Source organism: Ooceraea biroi, chromosome 6 (genome assembly GCF_003672135.1).
Source record: "Ooceraea biroi isolate clonal line C1 chromosome 6, Obir_v5.4, whole genome shotgun sequence".
In the NCBI taxonomy this organism is placed as follows: domain Eukaryota; kingdom Metazoa; phylum Arthropoda; class Insecta; order Hymenoptera; family Formicidae; genus Ooceraea; species Ooceraea biroi.
Genome location: NC_039511.1, coordinates 2,470,638 through 2,488,192, shown reverse-complemented (window position 1 = coordinate 2,488,192; position 17,555 = coordinate 2,470,638). Strand labels below are relative to the sequence as shown.

The following is a 17,555-nucleotide window of genomic DNA, read 5'->3' as shown; positions in this document are numbered from 1 at the left end:
ATTGCCTTTGAATAATCGATAGGACGGTAAAGAATAGAGGGAATCATCAAGTTTTTGAGAGTGCTCTCCTCCCATCCATATTAACGCTGCTCCAATTCCATTGATCTAAACGGATCTGTCGAGAAACAAATTTATACACCTACGCTCGCGTGGGGGCTTATCGCGGAAAAACGGAATAATTAACCGCTTCAGATAGGAAATACGGAAAAATCAACAGGGTTGACAGTACACGGGAGCTCGATCGCTATCAGCCACCGCCCTCGCGGTCGAATCGCGCCGAAAAAGCCGGTCGCGATCAATCTTCTAAATCGCGGCGGATCTCTCGGCGGGAGGCGGCTTGTCAAACCGATGGCTTCCGGATCGATGGCCGAGAGGGTGTCCGCCGAGTCGAAGAGGACACCGAACTCGCAGGGTGGTTTAAGCGGAGGGTGGTTTCACTCCCATCGGACCCGTTCGCTTTACGACCTCGCTCGCAAACACCGATCGAGTCCTCCTTCCTATTTTCTTCCTCCTTTCCCTGGAAGACCAGGTTGACGCCGGGTTAACGGTAAGCGAACGAACGGGTGGCCATGGTTACCATCGACGAGCACATAACACCTTCGCCCGGGATCGCCGACCAATGACGGGCTGGTAACGCGTCGACTGCGTTCTCCGGTGAGACCTCGTGCATTACTCTGGACGACCAATGAGGCCTGCCTGCTTGCCTGCCTGCCCTGTCTTCGCCCTGCCGAGGCGAAGCCTCGAGGCCGAGGATTTCGATCGAAGCCCTTCGTGTCGCTCGGGACTCGTTACGAGCGGGCACCACCTAGATCGCCCGCGCACTGACCGCACGACCGTCGCACGGAGCACAAGCCAAGCCGGTCGATTATGTGTCCGGTCTTCTGAGCCCCGCGAAGTGACGCCGTCAGATCGGATTGTTTGCGATAAGCGTACTAAGATCGAGATAATAAATCGATTCGACGGATACAAGCGGATACAGAGAGAGGCACCATGGAGTCCTGCGGGATGAATGTCATCAAGTACGTCCTCTTCATCTTCAACCTGATCTTCGCGGTGAGTAGAGCGAGAAGGCGCGAGAACAGCTTCCTCCCGGAGCTCGTTTGAAGCGTCTTGAGGCGTTTGAAGCGATTCGAATCAGAAATCTCTTCTGCTTCATTTCTTGTTAATTTCTTGAGGTTTCATATCCAGTTTCTATCGATATCTTGGGAAATGTTCGACATATTCTGAAGAATTTATCTAATGTGCAAAAGATTTTGTTGATCTGATTTTATTGATGTGTTCTTTCGAATCATGGTAGTTTTTTCAAAGAATGCTTCTTGATTAAATAGTGCGATTATAAGTTTTTGATTAAAGGAGAATCGTTTAACAGATGCATTGATGTTTGTTGTGCTGTGTGAGTGTTTCTACATGCGTAAGCAAAAGTTCAAATGGCAATGATGTGAAAAGTGGAGGAAAATAGATACAGTCATCACCATCGATTTTTCCAGATATCCGGTATAGGTATTATCGCTGCTGGTGCGGTGGTGTTGGCGGATGTCGGTGATTTTACGCATTTCATGGAAGGCAGGATAATAGCTCCGCCTATAGTGCTTATAGTTGCGGGATCTATCGTTTTCATCATAGCTTTCCTGGGATGTTACGGAGCGATCAAAGAACATTATAATATGCTGATTGCTGTAAGTCAAAATTTTAATCCGCATAAGTATCCGTGTAAGTAAGTATGCGATGTAAGTGCAATAATTTAAAAGGAAAAATTATAGTCGTTTACTCGCGTAGAAATTAAAACGCAAATATATTATACAGTTTATATAAACAGATTCGACAGGAGCAAAGACTAATTTCAAATGATAATTTCGCCGGTAACATTCAGACAAGTTTAATAAATTATTAAATTAATAAATTAATCTGAAATATTAATTAGTTTGCGACCGCGCTGCTTATAATCTTCGTGATCGAGCTGGCGGTGGGAATAGCGGCGGCGGTGTTCAAAAATGATTTCAGCATGGCGATGAAGGACACCCTGAAGGAATCGATGAGGAATTACACGGATGCCGACAAGATGGCCTGGGACAATGTGCAGCAAAAGGTCAGTGTTTGAAACGCCGCGCGCTAATGGTTTCGTCAATACAAAAGCGTGGTGTTGAAAGCGACATGGCTTTCACAACGTGAAAGAAAACAATGGTAAATGCACTTCCTATGGCGGTGATGAGCTCGGTCAAACGAGACGATCATCGCGCGTAAAGCGCAACAGCAGGCGAGCAATTAAAGTCCCTTCGGCACTGCGTGTGACGAGTTAACTACCGTGTTACAACTTTGCCCGTTGAATTAACAGTTTCGTACTTGAAATTAGTTTATCGCTTCGCTTCGGTAAACAAATTCCACGCGAATTTGAAATATCTCGCACCGTCGAGCGGGAAGCTGGAATAACGGAAGAGAGAGATGATCGCTCTTGGAATTGTCGAGATTAAATTACGAACTGCCAGATAATCCATCAATTGAATCAATTGACCAGCTAATGACACCATTTGTTTGTTACAGTTACAATGTTGCGGCGTGGAAGGGCCGAATGATTGGAACATAATTGGTTTCACGGGAAGATTCCCATCTTCCTGTTGCAGGCCGAATAACCAGGTGGCATGTCAGGTTGGTAGTCCGTCGGCGTACCCGGATGGATGCTTCAGCAAACTGGAAATGCGAGTGCAGAAGTGCGCCACGGTCTTGATCGGCGTGGGCATTGGAATAGCTTTCGTGGAGGCGAGTAAATTATATCGTACTTATCTTACGAGATCTTTCAGGCGTCTTGAATATCTTAATCGAGCGCTGGCAGCACGTCGGAATTTATTTCATATTTTCTTAAAACGAAACTAGATGTTAGATTAAGGTATTAGCGTTAATTGGAAAAAATTAATGAGCGCATAAATTTAGTAATATTGCACGTTGACGTTGAAATTGAAGGTGCCAAAATATTTTTCGCATTCGGGTATCGTGGATTTTTCCGTGCTCAAAAGTATGTTTCTTCTTTTTTCAGATTGCCGGTATCGTGCTCGCTTGTTGTCTCGCTGCGGCCATAAAAAGAGAAAGCGATAAATAAAACGAGGTGTACTAATTTCATATTACGTCAGCCTAAAGTGAAAGATTCGCTGCTTTTTGGAATTAAAATTACAATAAATTTTCTATTGGCTCAACACAGCATTAAAAATAATTCAATCAAAATTCATTGATCGAGAAATGAATGTCGTTAATTACTTTACTCATTAAATATTTGCGAATATTTCCGTCCATGATGTTCCTCATGCTCATCTCACAGTAGCGAGATAATAAATTCGAATTCAGGCTTCGATTAATGTCCAATATATTTGCAATACATATATTTTATAATATATCTCTACATCGTGCTTCTGCTTTTATATACGTAGATAATGATAAGTGTCCACTCCGAAGAAATCTAGAAATTTACCTCTAAAATAAACGAACATTACCTCCATTTTTCCTGATTTGTATTGAAATGATGTAAATTGATGTTAGATGAAAAGTGCTGAGAGCTAGTTTATAATTATACTATATCCTATATCACACAACAAATAATATAAAATAATGCAGAATAATCATGAATATTGGTGTACTGTCGACATTTATGATTATAATATATATATATTGACGTATACATTTTATGCTAATACTTCATCTAATCGAAGGATCAATTTGTTTGCGTGATTGTATAAATGTGTGCTGAATGCAAATGTAGATTATATGTTTTTACATTAATTAACATTTCATTTTTAGAAAATAGCTCTCGATATTTTAATTCGATACTTTAATTTAGAACTCACACATAATTTGTCTAATAAACATGTATGTAACATTATTTTATATTTTCCAATAAGGCGATAATCTTCAAATAAATTTAAATTATTTGATGTACTCGTATATCGTGATGTTTAAAATATGTGAATCACTCTATTTACACAGAAACATTACTAACTGCAGAAATTTATTAAACTCACGAAGTCACGAGTCTTGCAAAATTACCTATAACGTTGGAGATATCAGTGAAAGTATATCGTCAGGACATTCTATAAATAAAAAATTTACTTAATTAACGGATTTTAAACATAATAAATATCAGAATGTTGGAGATATCTGGTATTCCATTACGCTGCGATAATTGCGAGAAAGATCTCAAAAGAAGAGGCAAGTAACCTTCATAAATAAAAATTAAGAAATTAATTCTTGAAGCGTTTTGATATTAACTCGTCTATAACTTCCTTGGAGATATATAGATTTCTCTTTTTCGTTACTTCTTCGTTGTCTTTTTTCTCTGGTGTTTGCGCTTCTCCACTTTTCTCTGCGACATTTTTGGTTTTCTCTTTAGTTTCCTCTTTATTGTCTTCCTTTTTCCCTTCGTCCTCTTCGTTCCTCTTGTTTTGCATCGTGGATGTCACAGCTCTCGGAATTTTTCTGCATCTTGTTAAATTTTGTGCATTTTGTGTGGCATGATTTTTTTTTATTCTGTCTTTAATAACTTGGTATCTCACATGTGACAGGATAATTGCAAGAATCTACGGATTTTATATCAGTTATGAACAATATGTTAAGCAACATTATTATCATGATAATATCTTGGTACAAAACTAGAATTAGAAAATTCTCACCTCGAAAAGACCACAGGCCGCTACGACGGTAAAGAGAATCCAAGCATAATAACGTCCTATACGAAGGAACTCTTCAAAACATCCATTAGTTTGCAAATATGGTGAACCTAAAATGCATTCTGTCTTGCTTTGAGCTTTTCGGCAACAGGACTTGGGAAAGTTGCTAGTGTTCCACGTGGTGATGTCATCGAGGCCGCAACACAGAAGCTAAAAGTTTAGAAATCAACTATTATATACTGCATAAGTCGTACATACTCATGATTCAATTGAGAAAAATAATAAACAAATAAAAAGAAGATAAAAAATATATATTGAATGGAAAAAAAATCTCCCCGGCGGGGAATCGAACCCCGGTCTCCCGCGTGACAGGCGGGGATACTAACCACTATACTACCGAGGAATCTTACGAGAGAGAGAGATTCTGTAATGTTATATATGGTCATACCAACCTTTTAAATTTATAAAATATATTAAATGTAAATATCATTGTACATGTCCAACAAATTTCTATATGCCTGTTAAATTGTTTATAGCAACTTTATTAAAAGAATAAATAATGCACAAGCATTTGTTAATTTAATTGATATTTTCAAATAAGATTTATACATTTTATTATATATAATTAAGTTTATTTCTGAATTGAATTAAATCGTATCAGTAATAATTATTTCAATGTAAGAATTTGTTACTCGATAATTCTGGGATTAATATGTATATGGACTTACAGTAGTTTGTAGAGTATCAATAATATCCATCGTATCATGCTTATTATAATTTTTCATATCACTTCTCATATCTTTATATAAATGGCCAGTTTTCGTATAATCCGTTATTATGCCTGTCGTAGCAACATAAACTGTAGAAGTTACTAGAAATGCGCCTAACAATACTGCATTCTGTAAACAATATTAACATTTTTCATATTTTATTATATTTTTATTGTAAGGTATTAAAAATTACATATTTCTTGATGCAGATATCATAAATTAAACAGATATCATAAAACATAGTTATTATAAAAGGAAACATAATAAGATATTTATTATATTTTATTATATCATATTTATAACAATATATGTGTGTAATAAAAACACGCTGAAAGATATCAATATCAGAATGCTAGTACCATGATGTAGTAATGTTTTAACAAAATTTGTTAAGTAATAATACAATTCACCGAAATACATATTATTATATTTTAAAGGCAGTAAATACATATTTATTGCCTGTTTATTATTAAAATTTTTTAACGTATGCATATGCGTATAATTTGTCAGAGCTAGATAAAATTGAAATGTTCCACGAATAAATGTTCGGACGAAATTAATTTCTGCAATATGCAATTTTAACATTGCCAACTTGGATGATCGTAAATCGGGCGTACAGGGAATGACAGAACGTATGGAAATTATGATAAATGCAGTGCATCTCGTGCATTCTTCCGCATCAAGGGATGATTTAACTCGCTTACCGTGTACAGTAATCTGTCGTAATTTCGCAAACCCGTAAAAATACCAAACCAACCGATCGCAGTCAGTACAACCGAGTAGGCTAAGAAAACATTGACGATTACGTTCTGATAATGATCCAACAGCTTCAGCTCATTGTAAAAACCGATTGCGGCCAGGATGCTCACAAGTATTCCGCCCTTCCCTATTAACTGCAAACATTTCAATGTTCATAAAATTGGTTTCGAAAAAACACGTTCCTGTACTGAAAGTATCATGAGGAAACTGATGTAAAATCCAACAAAGAAAAATAAACGATTACAGCAAGCAATAAAATTTGATGTCGTACTTGGTATGAAGTATCGAGACACGGTGAAAACAAAATTCATGCTACTTCAATTTTTAATATATTTAAATATTGCAATAGACTTACGCTTAATATGACGTTACAAAGAATCTGAAGAGTTTGAATCCACTCTTGCATCATATTGCATCGCACCAGATTCGATTTCGAGACGTCAGACGTCATCGTTCTTCTCGGTAATTTTTCACACTCGATAATTAAATATTATTAAAATTTAATAATTAATTTAATAATTATAAAATATTATTAAAATAGAACTTTATAAGAAATTTTACTCGACTAGTCGGTGACTAGTCGGTCTCAATAAACGTGCTCCTTGTGTTACCTCATTGATGACTTGTCTACAATAAATACTTCTCATCTGATATATCTTATCTAAAATAACAGAGTGATCTTTTTTGTTATACTACAAAATGACTTAGATATATACATATATACTGATTACTGAGATTGTGCATGTGTGTTGTGACATGTTATGATATGACAAATTTTTGTAAAGCTATTGACGATTTATGTGTATTGCTGAATTGATTACCAAAACTACGATGAGTTTTTTTATCATTGATTTTGGCAAACATTCTTATATATTCAAATGCATTTTTGATTAAAATAGTTTTAAATTATTAACAAGTCAAACTTGTTTGTCATTTATTATTATGATACTTAGGTACGTGGATAAAAATTGAATACTTTCTCTTGTATACATATATTATTCATTTCTGTGTTTTATTTGATTCAATTTTGGATTAATGACGGGTAGATTTAAGAGGATTATAATTTATTTTAAATAATACATATATCATGTTAATCTAATTATTATTCTTATTAATAGATTCGTTTTCCAACTATAGTGTCTGCAATATATTTTTCTATAGAAATATCTAGAATGTAAAGTAATTAATGTGCATTATCAGTATGTTTTATCAATGTGCAATATATCCTGATCAGTGCAAAAGATAACTATCAAAAAATGTAGATAACTGTAGAAAGTTGTGGAAGTAGAGTTGTCTTTATGGTGCTATTATTAACTTGCATACATTTTTTAAATTAAGTTTATCTATTTTCTGATAATCTAACGTCTGTTATTACATATATATACATTAAAATAGTTACATTTTTATATAAATTTATAATTTTTATAACATATATTTCCGATATATATTATATATCTTGTTTATATTGTATATAGGGTGAGGCACCTAAAACAGGCCATCTAAATATCTCAGCTGTTATTGGTGATAGACAAAAATGTGTCAGATCAAACTTGCATGGTTTCGAGGGACACATAATTTGTTCTAAATAGTTTTTTATTAGGTGGACGCGTAGAGGTCATATGAAGGTCAACTTCGTTTTTTTAAAATGATATGATATGTTTTTTTACGTACCATCTAGTAGAGCGTTTGAAGATGCGCACATTGATCTACGGGTCAAAATTATTCAAGGTCACTGAAGGCTAAAATTTCTAAGTGCTAAAACTTTTTCATTTCTGAGTTTACGGTATTTTCAATAGCAGAGAACTCTAGGCAATATAAAAAATAATGATATCATCAACTCAGAACTTCTCGGAAAAGAAAAAATTTCTAACAGCTAGAACTTTTTTATTTCTGAATTTACAGTATTTTTAATAGCAGAGAACTCTAGGCAATATAAAATAAATTATTTTCCCTTGCAGTTGGCCTTCAGTGACCTTGAATGATTTTGACCCGTAGATCAATATGCGCATCTTCAAACGCTCTACTAGATAGTACGTAAAAAAACATATCATACCATTTAAAAAAACGAAGTTGACCTTCATATGACCTCTACGCGTCCACCTAATAAAAAACTATTTAGAATAAATTATGTGTCCCTCGAAACCATGCAAGTTTGGTCTGACACATTTTGTTCTATCACCAATAACAGCCGAGATATTCAGGTGGCCTTTTTTAGGTGCCTCACTCTGTATAGCAAACTAACATAACATAAACTAAAAATATTGTTTGTTAAAATTAAAATAATGGGAGAAAATACACATCAAAAATATTAAAAAGGAGATATTAAAAACGTTAACATATTATTATACAATTCTCACAAGTAAGCTATACTATTGTTACTTAAACATGAATATAAATTGATAAATACAGCATCTTAGTTATAAGAAATTTAATCAAATTAAATTAACATTCGGCGTGCAGTATAAGTACGGATTACAGTTGCCATCTGTACAACATGAGACCAAGTAATATAGATTATCGACCGAGACTAGATAAAACAAATGTCTGAGAAATTACACGTAAGACATATACATAATGATATTTATATTGATAAATAATTATACATTATGTTTTATAACAAAATTACACATATATTTAAATATATAAATCTTATAAAGAACTTAGTTACTCTTTATACATGAAAACAGCACCAGTAGACGTCAAGGTTCCGTGGTGTAGCGGTTATCACGTCTGCTTTACACGCAGAAGGTCGCCAGTTCGATCCCGGCCGGAACCACTTACTTTTTGTTTCATTATTTGTAATTGTGCTTTCAATACGTAATAGTTTTTCTTTAAAATAAGAAAAATGTTAATAAAATCAAAATATTCCCACGCGTTTTAAAAAATATATTCTTTTGCAAATAGAATTATATTTTATTGATATATATATAAAAGAATGTTTTAATTAATAAAGTATAATAATTATTAAAAGAATTTTTTTTATGTGCTGTAATTAAACATCTTTTTCTGCCATGTATTCTCTTGTTTTAAAACGATCAAAGGAAAATTCGTTGCAGCTTGCGTAACGCAGAATCGTGCTGTAATATTGCGGTACTGGACATCGCTCGACAAAGATCTGGAAGGGTTATTACGTCCCCTATTTAACTCGCATAGGGTCGTATCGACCCTACATAGTACTTGCGTACACGCAGGAAAAGAGAGCAGTATGTGTAATCAATAGTTAATTATTATTTCATGATTACATACACGTATATTGGTGCTACATGCAGAAATGTAATTATAAACTTTGAAAAATAAAACTCTTTCTCTATACCTAGCACAAAAGAATTTATTGTAAACCGATAATTTTATAAGTGAACGATAAAACTCGGTTTATAATTGAATAACGCAATTATAAATAATAATATAGTCAAACAAATCAATTGTAAAATAATTTCATGGAATGTTTCGTGAACATCTCGCACACGGAATTTTTTCTCGATATCAAAGCGCAAAATGTTCTTTGTATGGAGGAACGAGAAAGACAGTACGAGGGTCTTTAAACATGCAACGATATTACCTTGCTCACTATCTTGTCGGCGCGAAGCAAAATACTGAAAGAGGCCCGGAATGAAAGCCGGACCTGTTCTGGTCGCAGTGGCAAAGAAACAGTTGGCTGAATGCAGGTGGGAGACCAGATGGTCCAAAGGTCCAAAGAGATGGTGAATGAAGGACCCTAAAGGAGCATGCTCGATGCTTTCTCCCTCTCTGTCGGAATCGAACGTAAAGACCACTGCGACAAGACGAATGCGAGTGCGTGGACCGCATATCAATTTCGGTTTCCTGTCGCGCCCTGCAACACCACTGGTCGACCCTTTTCCCGCGATGTCGTGCTATACAACCGCGATCAATCAATCTCGAAGCGACTAGCAACGCTGAAATCACGTAGAAGTCGTTTACTGAACGCGATCCAAATTTAAGTTGGAGTTTTCAGGTCACTCGTGTCAATAAAGCAATATTTTTAGAACATAAAAGTATTAGATATATTAGATATTATTGATCCAATCTTGCTGTAGTGTTGAATATGCTTATGTTGCGTGTTTCTGAGCAAGTAAAAAGATTTCAATGGGATTATTTCGACTTGTGGCAGTGCTACCGACTTCTCCGTAATTACACTTTTCTTACATGTAATGAGGATTCGTAAGAGGCGACAATCTCATGGGACTAAAACTTCCTTGGATTCGTGCAGAATCTATTTGCAATCTACGTAAAAGGTCCCGATGTGCGTAACTTGGGAGTTTTGTTATCTGAAAGCCACTTCCTTAGGAGTCTCGATGAGCACAGAATGGAGCATAAAACTTTCAATAGACGCTCGCTTGAAAGTTTCAGCTTCTGAGAGTCGTCTCTCTCAATAGTAAATCTGTCGAGTGTAGACATCGTCTTGCAGGCAACAGATATAATATCACGGTTATTTCCTAAGTGCATAAAGCTCTATATTATCAAAGCAACATCATGTAACGTACAATAGTAGTCTGAAATACGTAAAAACTCTCTGTAATAAATAAAAAAGCAAAATGAAAAATACATAGATCGATATTAAATTTTGGAATCTGAAGAAAATGATTAATATTTAAAAATATTTCAATATGCAAAACGTACTAGAAATCTCGCAGTCTCATTAAATTATCTAAGAACATATATAAGCTCTCTCTCTTCTTTTCTCTTTTCAAAATTGAGAAAGTTTCTTTTAAGATGTCACTTAGTCCTCATTTTTCTTAAAGATCATTAGCTTTACATTCTGAAAAGCTACCATTCAGTGCCAAACACGATGCCGACACGTGAACCGTTGAGAATCCGCAGTATGATCGCTCAGAAGTAGATGATCGCTCATGAATAAGACGCAAGGAGAGAGATACCTCCCGCGTAGAGCGATCAGTTTCAATGACGGGTTCACGATCGAGCCTCTCCCTTCGATTTCTTCCACCCTTGCCGGCCGCGCATGTCCTGCGGGGACTACCTGTTCGAAGGGCCATGAAATCTTGAGAAACCAGTCCCGCTGCAGTCGTTAACGTTGCCGGCTATCCGGCGACGTTCACCTGCAGCTTCTTTCGTACGGTCCATCATTCATGCTGGCTGAACTTGACCCCGAATTCTTTGATCTTGTCCCCCTCGATGAGAAATGATACCTCCCCATTCCACGCGATTCTTCGTGGAGCGAACGCGTTATGTGAGAAGGAATTCTAATCGTGCGGCGTATATAGATATAACTCTGAACAAGTAACAAAATTAATAATAAAAGATGCATTTTCTGCAAGATTAATTTCTCGTTAAATATCCCTGCGAAAGCTCGTCGAATTCAGTTCTCACGATAGTACTCGTTCATGCTCCATTAATTTCCTCGTGCCTTCAGATTCCGTATCTTTCATGCTAAAAATAATTGCTGAGCACCCTTTCGTTTCATCGCCAATATTTTGGGGGAGAGAGGGTGGATATCGACTCTTCCGCCGGGAAGTCTGAGTGGGAGGGGATGTTGGCAAGTGCCAACACGTGGAACCATTGCAAGGCGATGCATCTCTCCGACGTGGCGCAGCAGCGAGAGAAAAATCGATGCGTTCGAGCACCGAGGCGCAGTTGTACTATACGTATGTGCCTCTCGAACTCGCTCTGAATCCACGAATGCGAGTCGAGAGCGGTGTGCTTAACTCAAGGTTGAGAGTTGAGACAATTGGCACGCCGTTGCAGGCGATTAGCCACTGTGGCGGCGGCGGTGGCGACCGCGGCACGTTTCCACGTGCAAATTTAGACGGCATGGAGCCGGGCTGAATCTCATTTGAATTTAAAAATACGCTCATTCGGGAGATGAACGTTCGCGGAGAATTGGCACGGCGCGGAATACGTCGGAAAAACTTGACGCGCACCTTCATGCATACATTTGCATCCGCGAACGAGCGCACTTGCCGCGGCGTCGTCCAAATTTCACGAGTTACGATATTAAAACGAGACGTCGGAAAACATTGGAGAATTCACTTGTAATTTCGCGATGTTAATTAAGCGCGATTTCTCTCCGTGAATTATGTTCCGTCCATTGTTAGAGAAAGCTTCCTGTTGTAGTTGTAGTTGATGCTATTGTACTGTCGTGACGCTTTTTGAGACGATAATTGATAATGTATTCATGGAAATTTATACAAGCAAGTATTCGAGATCAAGCGCGCTAGGATGGTCTACATTTGTGCGGTTTTATTGTCGCGCGGCAACTGCATTATGCGTATACCGCATTGTAAATAGGCTACTCGGTGCTCGCGCATAGTTGCATTTACTTTCCTTTCGAATGCATGGACGTTGCAGGGGAGTAAAACACATGGATTTGCATGGGCGCGTAAGCACGTGCATGTGCATGGCGTAGACAGATGTTGAATGTCCAACAGAGCCGTGGTACAAACGCCTCCGTTGCAACGTGCCACACATCTAAATTAATTTTCCACTGCACGATAAATGGCTGCTAACATATCTCCCTGACAAATTGCGCGCGCAGTCGTGTTTGAAGAAGGAGCAATTTGCAATTGCTCGCCTATCGAACCATGTCAATGTGGCACAAAAACTCCAAACAATTTCGTTCCCAGTGTTTAACAAAATTCGTAACGAAAGAGGAACTGTACTGCGAGTTGCATTGCAACCATCTTTCTATCGAAGTATAATTTTAAGTACAATAAGTGACCTATACACGTAACGCGATTTCGTAAAGAAGAGCTTGGACCAGATAGTTTTGATCAATTAACGCAAGCACGACGTACTACATTGGCTATCTTATCTTATCGCTTTCAGCGATATTGTTTAATCACACCATAGCGCCACAATGAGAGAATCGCGCGTACTTTGATGAGATTTCCGCAAGCGCGCATTATATTATACACAAAAATATGCAACGAACGACAAGATCAGAAATGCATTTCGCATTACGTGTAACGAAGCACGTCGTTATCGCTAAACAGCATCGCGAGATGCAAAGTAACGGCTGTGCCCGAAGTCGACATTTCTCGAGCAATTAATTACTTCCGTTGATCTACCGATTAATCATTCGGACCGGAAGTACACGTCCTGCGTGCAAATTTCACGTATACATTCAGTCAGCACGCGTTCAACGGTTTCGTCAGATGTTAAATTCCTCTCGCGACGAGAAGAAAAATCCCTTCCAACCGTGACGTTCGAATGCATTAGCGAAAATCGCCCGCGATAAGATAACGATGCACCTTGCATTCGGCGACGGACGAAAAAAATGTGCCGTTGCATCGCGGAAGCGTTCGGTGTCAGTTTTCTTCAAGCTGGGGCTCGTGTCAGTGCCGTGCGTTGAACCGACGTGCGTCCGAGCCTGCCAGCGTGCACGCGGATTCCGTAAATCTTGTGTGAATCTCGATAATCCAAGAGTATGAATATATAATGAACAATAATAACAAAATTAATAATAATACATTAATAATTAATAATTATGTACGCTACAAACGAAAGAAAATTCGAATGCGAAGCTACGAGATGTCAAAAAAGCGAGATTTAATTTTTTTCTTTATAATTAGTTTAATGTGCCAATAGCCAATTCCTGTTTTGCGACTTTTTTGGCACTTCGTATTAGGAGTGTGATTTAGTTTTGAGGGTTTTGCAACAGATGGCTGTAGTGTCAGTTTGTTCCAATAGCTGTTTCCGATAACTGTTGTTTCTTACAGTGTTGACATTATCCATGACATTTAGTAGCATTATAGCAATAGATGCAATTAACAGTCGTGTTTATATCATCGTAAAAATGTAACTTTCGAAAGCTCTTTAGCATTTTCGACATGCGTTGCTTTTGTTTTTTAATCAAAAGAAAACTGCGGCTCACGGTTATAGAATTCTTGTGGAAACTTGTGGTGATTCTGCCCCGTCAATTAAGACGTGTGAATACTGGTTTAGACGCTTTAAAAGTGCTGATACTGATGTGAAGGACAACGAACGCTCGGGACAACCAAGCAAGCTTGAAAATGCAGATTTGCAAGCATTATTGGACGAAAATCCAACAGAATCCACTTCAGAACTTGCCAGAGCATTAAGTGTTGATCGTACAACAGTTACGAAACATTTACATGAAATGGGAAAAATTCAGAAAGAAGGGAAATGGGTTCGACATGAATTATCGGAAAGTGCCATTTGAACATTTGCATTTCGTTGATCGCCAGGCAAAAAAAGAAGAGTCTTTTGTCTCGGATTGTTACTGGGGATGAAAAGTGCATCTATTTTGATAATCCGAAACGCAGAAAATCATGGGTGGATCCAGGCGAACCATCAACATCCACTCCGAGACGCAATATTCACGGTTGAAAAGTAATGCTCTGTATTTGGTGGGATAGTGTACTATGAGCTGTTAAATCCGCATGAGACTGTCACGGCTGATCGTTATCGACACCAATTGTACAAGTTGAAGCAAGCATTGGACCAAAAACGACCACCAATTGCGAGTGAACGACGGAAAGTGATTCTTCTTCGTGACAACGCTCGACCTGACGTTGCGTTATCAGTGAAAGAAACACTATTAGAGCTTGAATGGCAAGTCTTACCGCACCCGCGTATTCTCCGGACATTGCTCCATGCGATTATTATTTGTTCCGGTCGATGCAACACGCTTTAGAGGATAGACACTTTCATAATTTGGAAGAAGTGCGAAAATTCGTCGACGAATGGATCAACTGAAAAGAAGAGTGATTTTATCGTGGTGGAATCCATCTCTTGCCAGAAAGATGGGAAAAAGTTATAGAAAACGAAGGAAAATAGTTTGATTAAGGTATTCATTCATTATCATATTTAAATACATGCGTTTTTGAGCAACAAAAACCCTCAAAACTAAATCACACCCCTAATACTTTTCCTCTTTTGTTTTTACCTGCCATAACCGAAAAATAGTGCTTTTATCCTAATCATACAATCTTTTCAATATGCTTGAAAAAGACCATACTACTTTGAATGATTTAACATCTATCCCTTCCACCCAAGCGAGATCGAGTGCATGAAAAGAGATCAGGGGACAGAAAAAGGAAGGCCTGTGTGTTGTATAACACATCTCGCACAGTTCGGTCACACTGTTAGTAAGACCTCGATCTCTCGACCTTGCTCGACAGAATAAACATCGTCGACCGAGACAAATGTCGACGGGAAACATCGCAGAAAAAAGCTCGAAGTCGGGATAATCGTTACGCACGGTTCTCGGAGTCCGCGCGCGCGTCCGCGGAATCACCTCGCACTTCGCCGCACCTGTCGTCGGCGTTCGCGTTCGCGCTTGGTGGGGAGAGAGACTTGGCCGGCCGCTGCCGAGCGGGTGGCTTCGCGGCTACGAGGGGAGCGAAGCGAGCAGTGGGGGGCGAGTGTCGTCTCTGTCTCACGCGCCGCCGAGCCGAGTTCAGTCGGTCCGAGTTCGGCGCCGCGTACGGTACGTTGCGTCGCGCTGTCGTTTCGCGCGCGCGCGCGCGAGAGCATCAGCCCGTCTCTCATCGCCAGCGCGTTCTCCGCCCGCGTCGCGTGCGCGTCGTCGTATATACAACATTGTCCTCTGCCTTGTCTGCCCGTCAGCCTGCCTGCCTGTTGGTCCGTACGCACGCCACGCGGAATCGCGGTCACCGGGTCGAATTTCGGCAACCGGGTTCGGGTCTCGCCCGCGCGCGCGTCGCCGGACCAACGCGCCCCTGCGTCGGTCCCTGCGTCTCTTCCTACGTCCCACGGCGCTATGTCGCGCGTAGGTTGCCGGCCGCGTCGTCAGTAGCGGCAGCAAGATCGTCACTCGTCGTCGTCGTCGTCGATCGCGCGTCTCTCGAAACGGTGGCGGAAACTGTGCGGCTGCCCTTGGACGACCGGAACCGGCGAAATGAGGTGAGTAAACCGATCGATATCATCGTCCCGCTCGCGACGGGTCACCCGCCGGAACCGTTACGTACCCCGCGTCTTTTCCGAACAGTTCGCGAGAGCGGTCACGTGACCGACTCCGCGCCGGCGAGGAGGGCCAACTTCGCGTTGATCCGCGTGCCCTCCAATGGCTCCGGTTCGCGACGGACGTGCGACGATTCGCGGAGAAAGAGCAGCGGCTGTAACGCTCCAGTTCCGAAACTCGCGCGCGCGATTATTGATCGCCTCGTGATCCTGGGAGAGTCGAGGTGTCATCCCGCGAGACGCCGAGGGCGATTCTTTAACCGGCGACGGGATTCGTTCCGATTACGAGCAACGGTGAGTCTACACTTTTCAATGGCCGCCGTTTTCGCTTTTTCACTTTGTTGACGAACTTCACGCGGAAGGTCGAGACGCGACCGTAAGTTTCGGCCGATAGAACGCCACGCGAAACGTTCTGACGTAATAGAACGCAGCTTTCGTATAATTAATGGCGCAAACTGAGCGGGAACAACGTCGAACGTTGTTGCGTTTCGCGGCGATATTCGGATACCACTTGAACATTGCTGCAATTACGCGCGGTCGATACGTACATCAGAATACGCGTAACGGACTTGCTGTTAGATGTGTCGGCACTTCGTGAACGCTTCGGGCGCATAATTCGAATATACCGAGGTAGTGAATCGTTCGGGGTTTTTAGCGACGGTTTTTTCACGAAGATGAATAAGAAGCGGATGAAACTTTTTCATTATGAGGACGTCTTTTTTGATACGAAACATGGAAACGTTGCGGCGGTAAGTATAGTAACCATGCGACTACATGATTGTAGGCCATTTTGAATATTGGTTTAGTTGGATTTGCTAATGAATAACTTCAGAATTTCAAATATATGATAAATATGGTATTAAATTTTCAAGACAATGAGTGAAATTTCATCTAATTAGCTCGGATACATGTAATTAATTAATAGTTTTTATAATATTAATAATTTGATTTAATTAATAAGCAGTTAATGTTGCTTCAGATTGTTCTGTCAATTACGCGGGAATTTCTTTTCTTAACTTATTATATTATCTGTATCTTTTTTAATATTGTTAAGAACAATGTTAATTATTAATATAGTAACATGAATTAATAACATTAATTTTTTAATTATATCCAAATTCTGTGATGGAGCATAAACAGTTGTTTTATATCAGAAATTTCCGCAAGCCGCAAACCTGTGCCATGCAAGAGTGTTATTTATGGAGATATTGGGCTCTCGCGTTTTCAAATAATTTTAAATATAATTTACTTGTACGGCCGCAATTAAATACGAATATTTGCGATGCGTTGCTTGTGGGTACATTTTACACGATTTAAATTGTACATCCATTTTCAACACGATTGTTACACTTTCTATCCATGCTCTTTTCATATCCGGCCAGAAAATTATTACGATCATATTATTTGCGTTCGTGTTTACGCTGTGGTGCACTGTAATATGTATTATCGACATATG

At 39.2% G+C, this 17,555-nt stretch overlaps 3 protein-coding genes and 2 non-coding genes across 13 annotated transcripts in view; 3 read left to right on the top strand and 2 right to left on the bottom strand.

The window, feature by feature from the left end:
* Positions 1 to 490: 490 nt before the first annotated feature.
* On the top strand, positions 491 to 3,660 carry LOC105281820 (CD63 antigen). The gene is made up of 5 exons (XM_011343331.3): positions 491 to 1,053; positions 1,488 to 1,676; positions 1,922 to 2,086; positions 2,539 to 2,754; positions 3,029 to 3,660. The coding sequence occupies exons 1-5, from the start codon at positions 991 to 993 to the stop codon at positions 3,089 to 3,091; spliced, it is 696 nt and encodes a 231-aa protein (XP_011341633.1). The 5' UTR covers positions 491 to 990; the 3' UTR covers positions 3,092 to 3,660.
* LOC105281821 (tetraspanin-6-like) lies at positions 3,336 to 6,780 on the bottom strand. Its single transcript, XM_026970887.1, has 5 exons — positions 6,534 to 6,780; positions 6,124 to 6,312; positions 5,378 to 5,548; positions 4,653 to 4,859; positions 3,336 to 4,559 (listed from the first exon to the last, which is right to left on the bottom strand). Exons 1-5 carry the CDS (start codon positions 6,627 to 6,629, stop codon positions 4,224 to 4,226), a joined length of 999 nt encoding a protein of 332 aa, XP_026826688.1. The 5' UTR covers positions 6,630 to 6,780; the 3' UTR covers positions 3,336 to 4,223.
* Trnad-guc lies at positions 4,981 to 5,052 on the bottom strand. The gene has a single exon. It is a non-coding gene; the product is annotated as a tRNA-Asp (tRNA).
* A 2,101-nt stretch (positions 6,781 to 8,881) lies between the features above and the next one.
* Trnav-uac lies at positions 8,882 to 8,954 on the top strand. Its single transcript has one exon. It is a non-coding gene; the product is annotated as a tRNA-Val (tRNA).
* A 6,606-nt stretch (positions 8,955 to 15,560) lies between these two features.
* The window catches only part of LOC105276380, a 213,042-nt gene continuing 211,047 nt past the window's right edge, over positions 15,561 to 17,555 (top strand). For 7 of the 9 annotated variants that reach the window (XR_003406703.1, XM_026970615.1, XM_026970613.1 and 4 more), the window contains exon 1: positions 15,561 to 16,042. The gene's annotated coding sequence lies outside the window, so the exon portion shown is untranslated. The other 2 variants (XM_026970614.1, XM_026970612.1) reach the window with 2 other exon arrangements.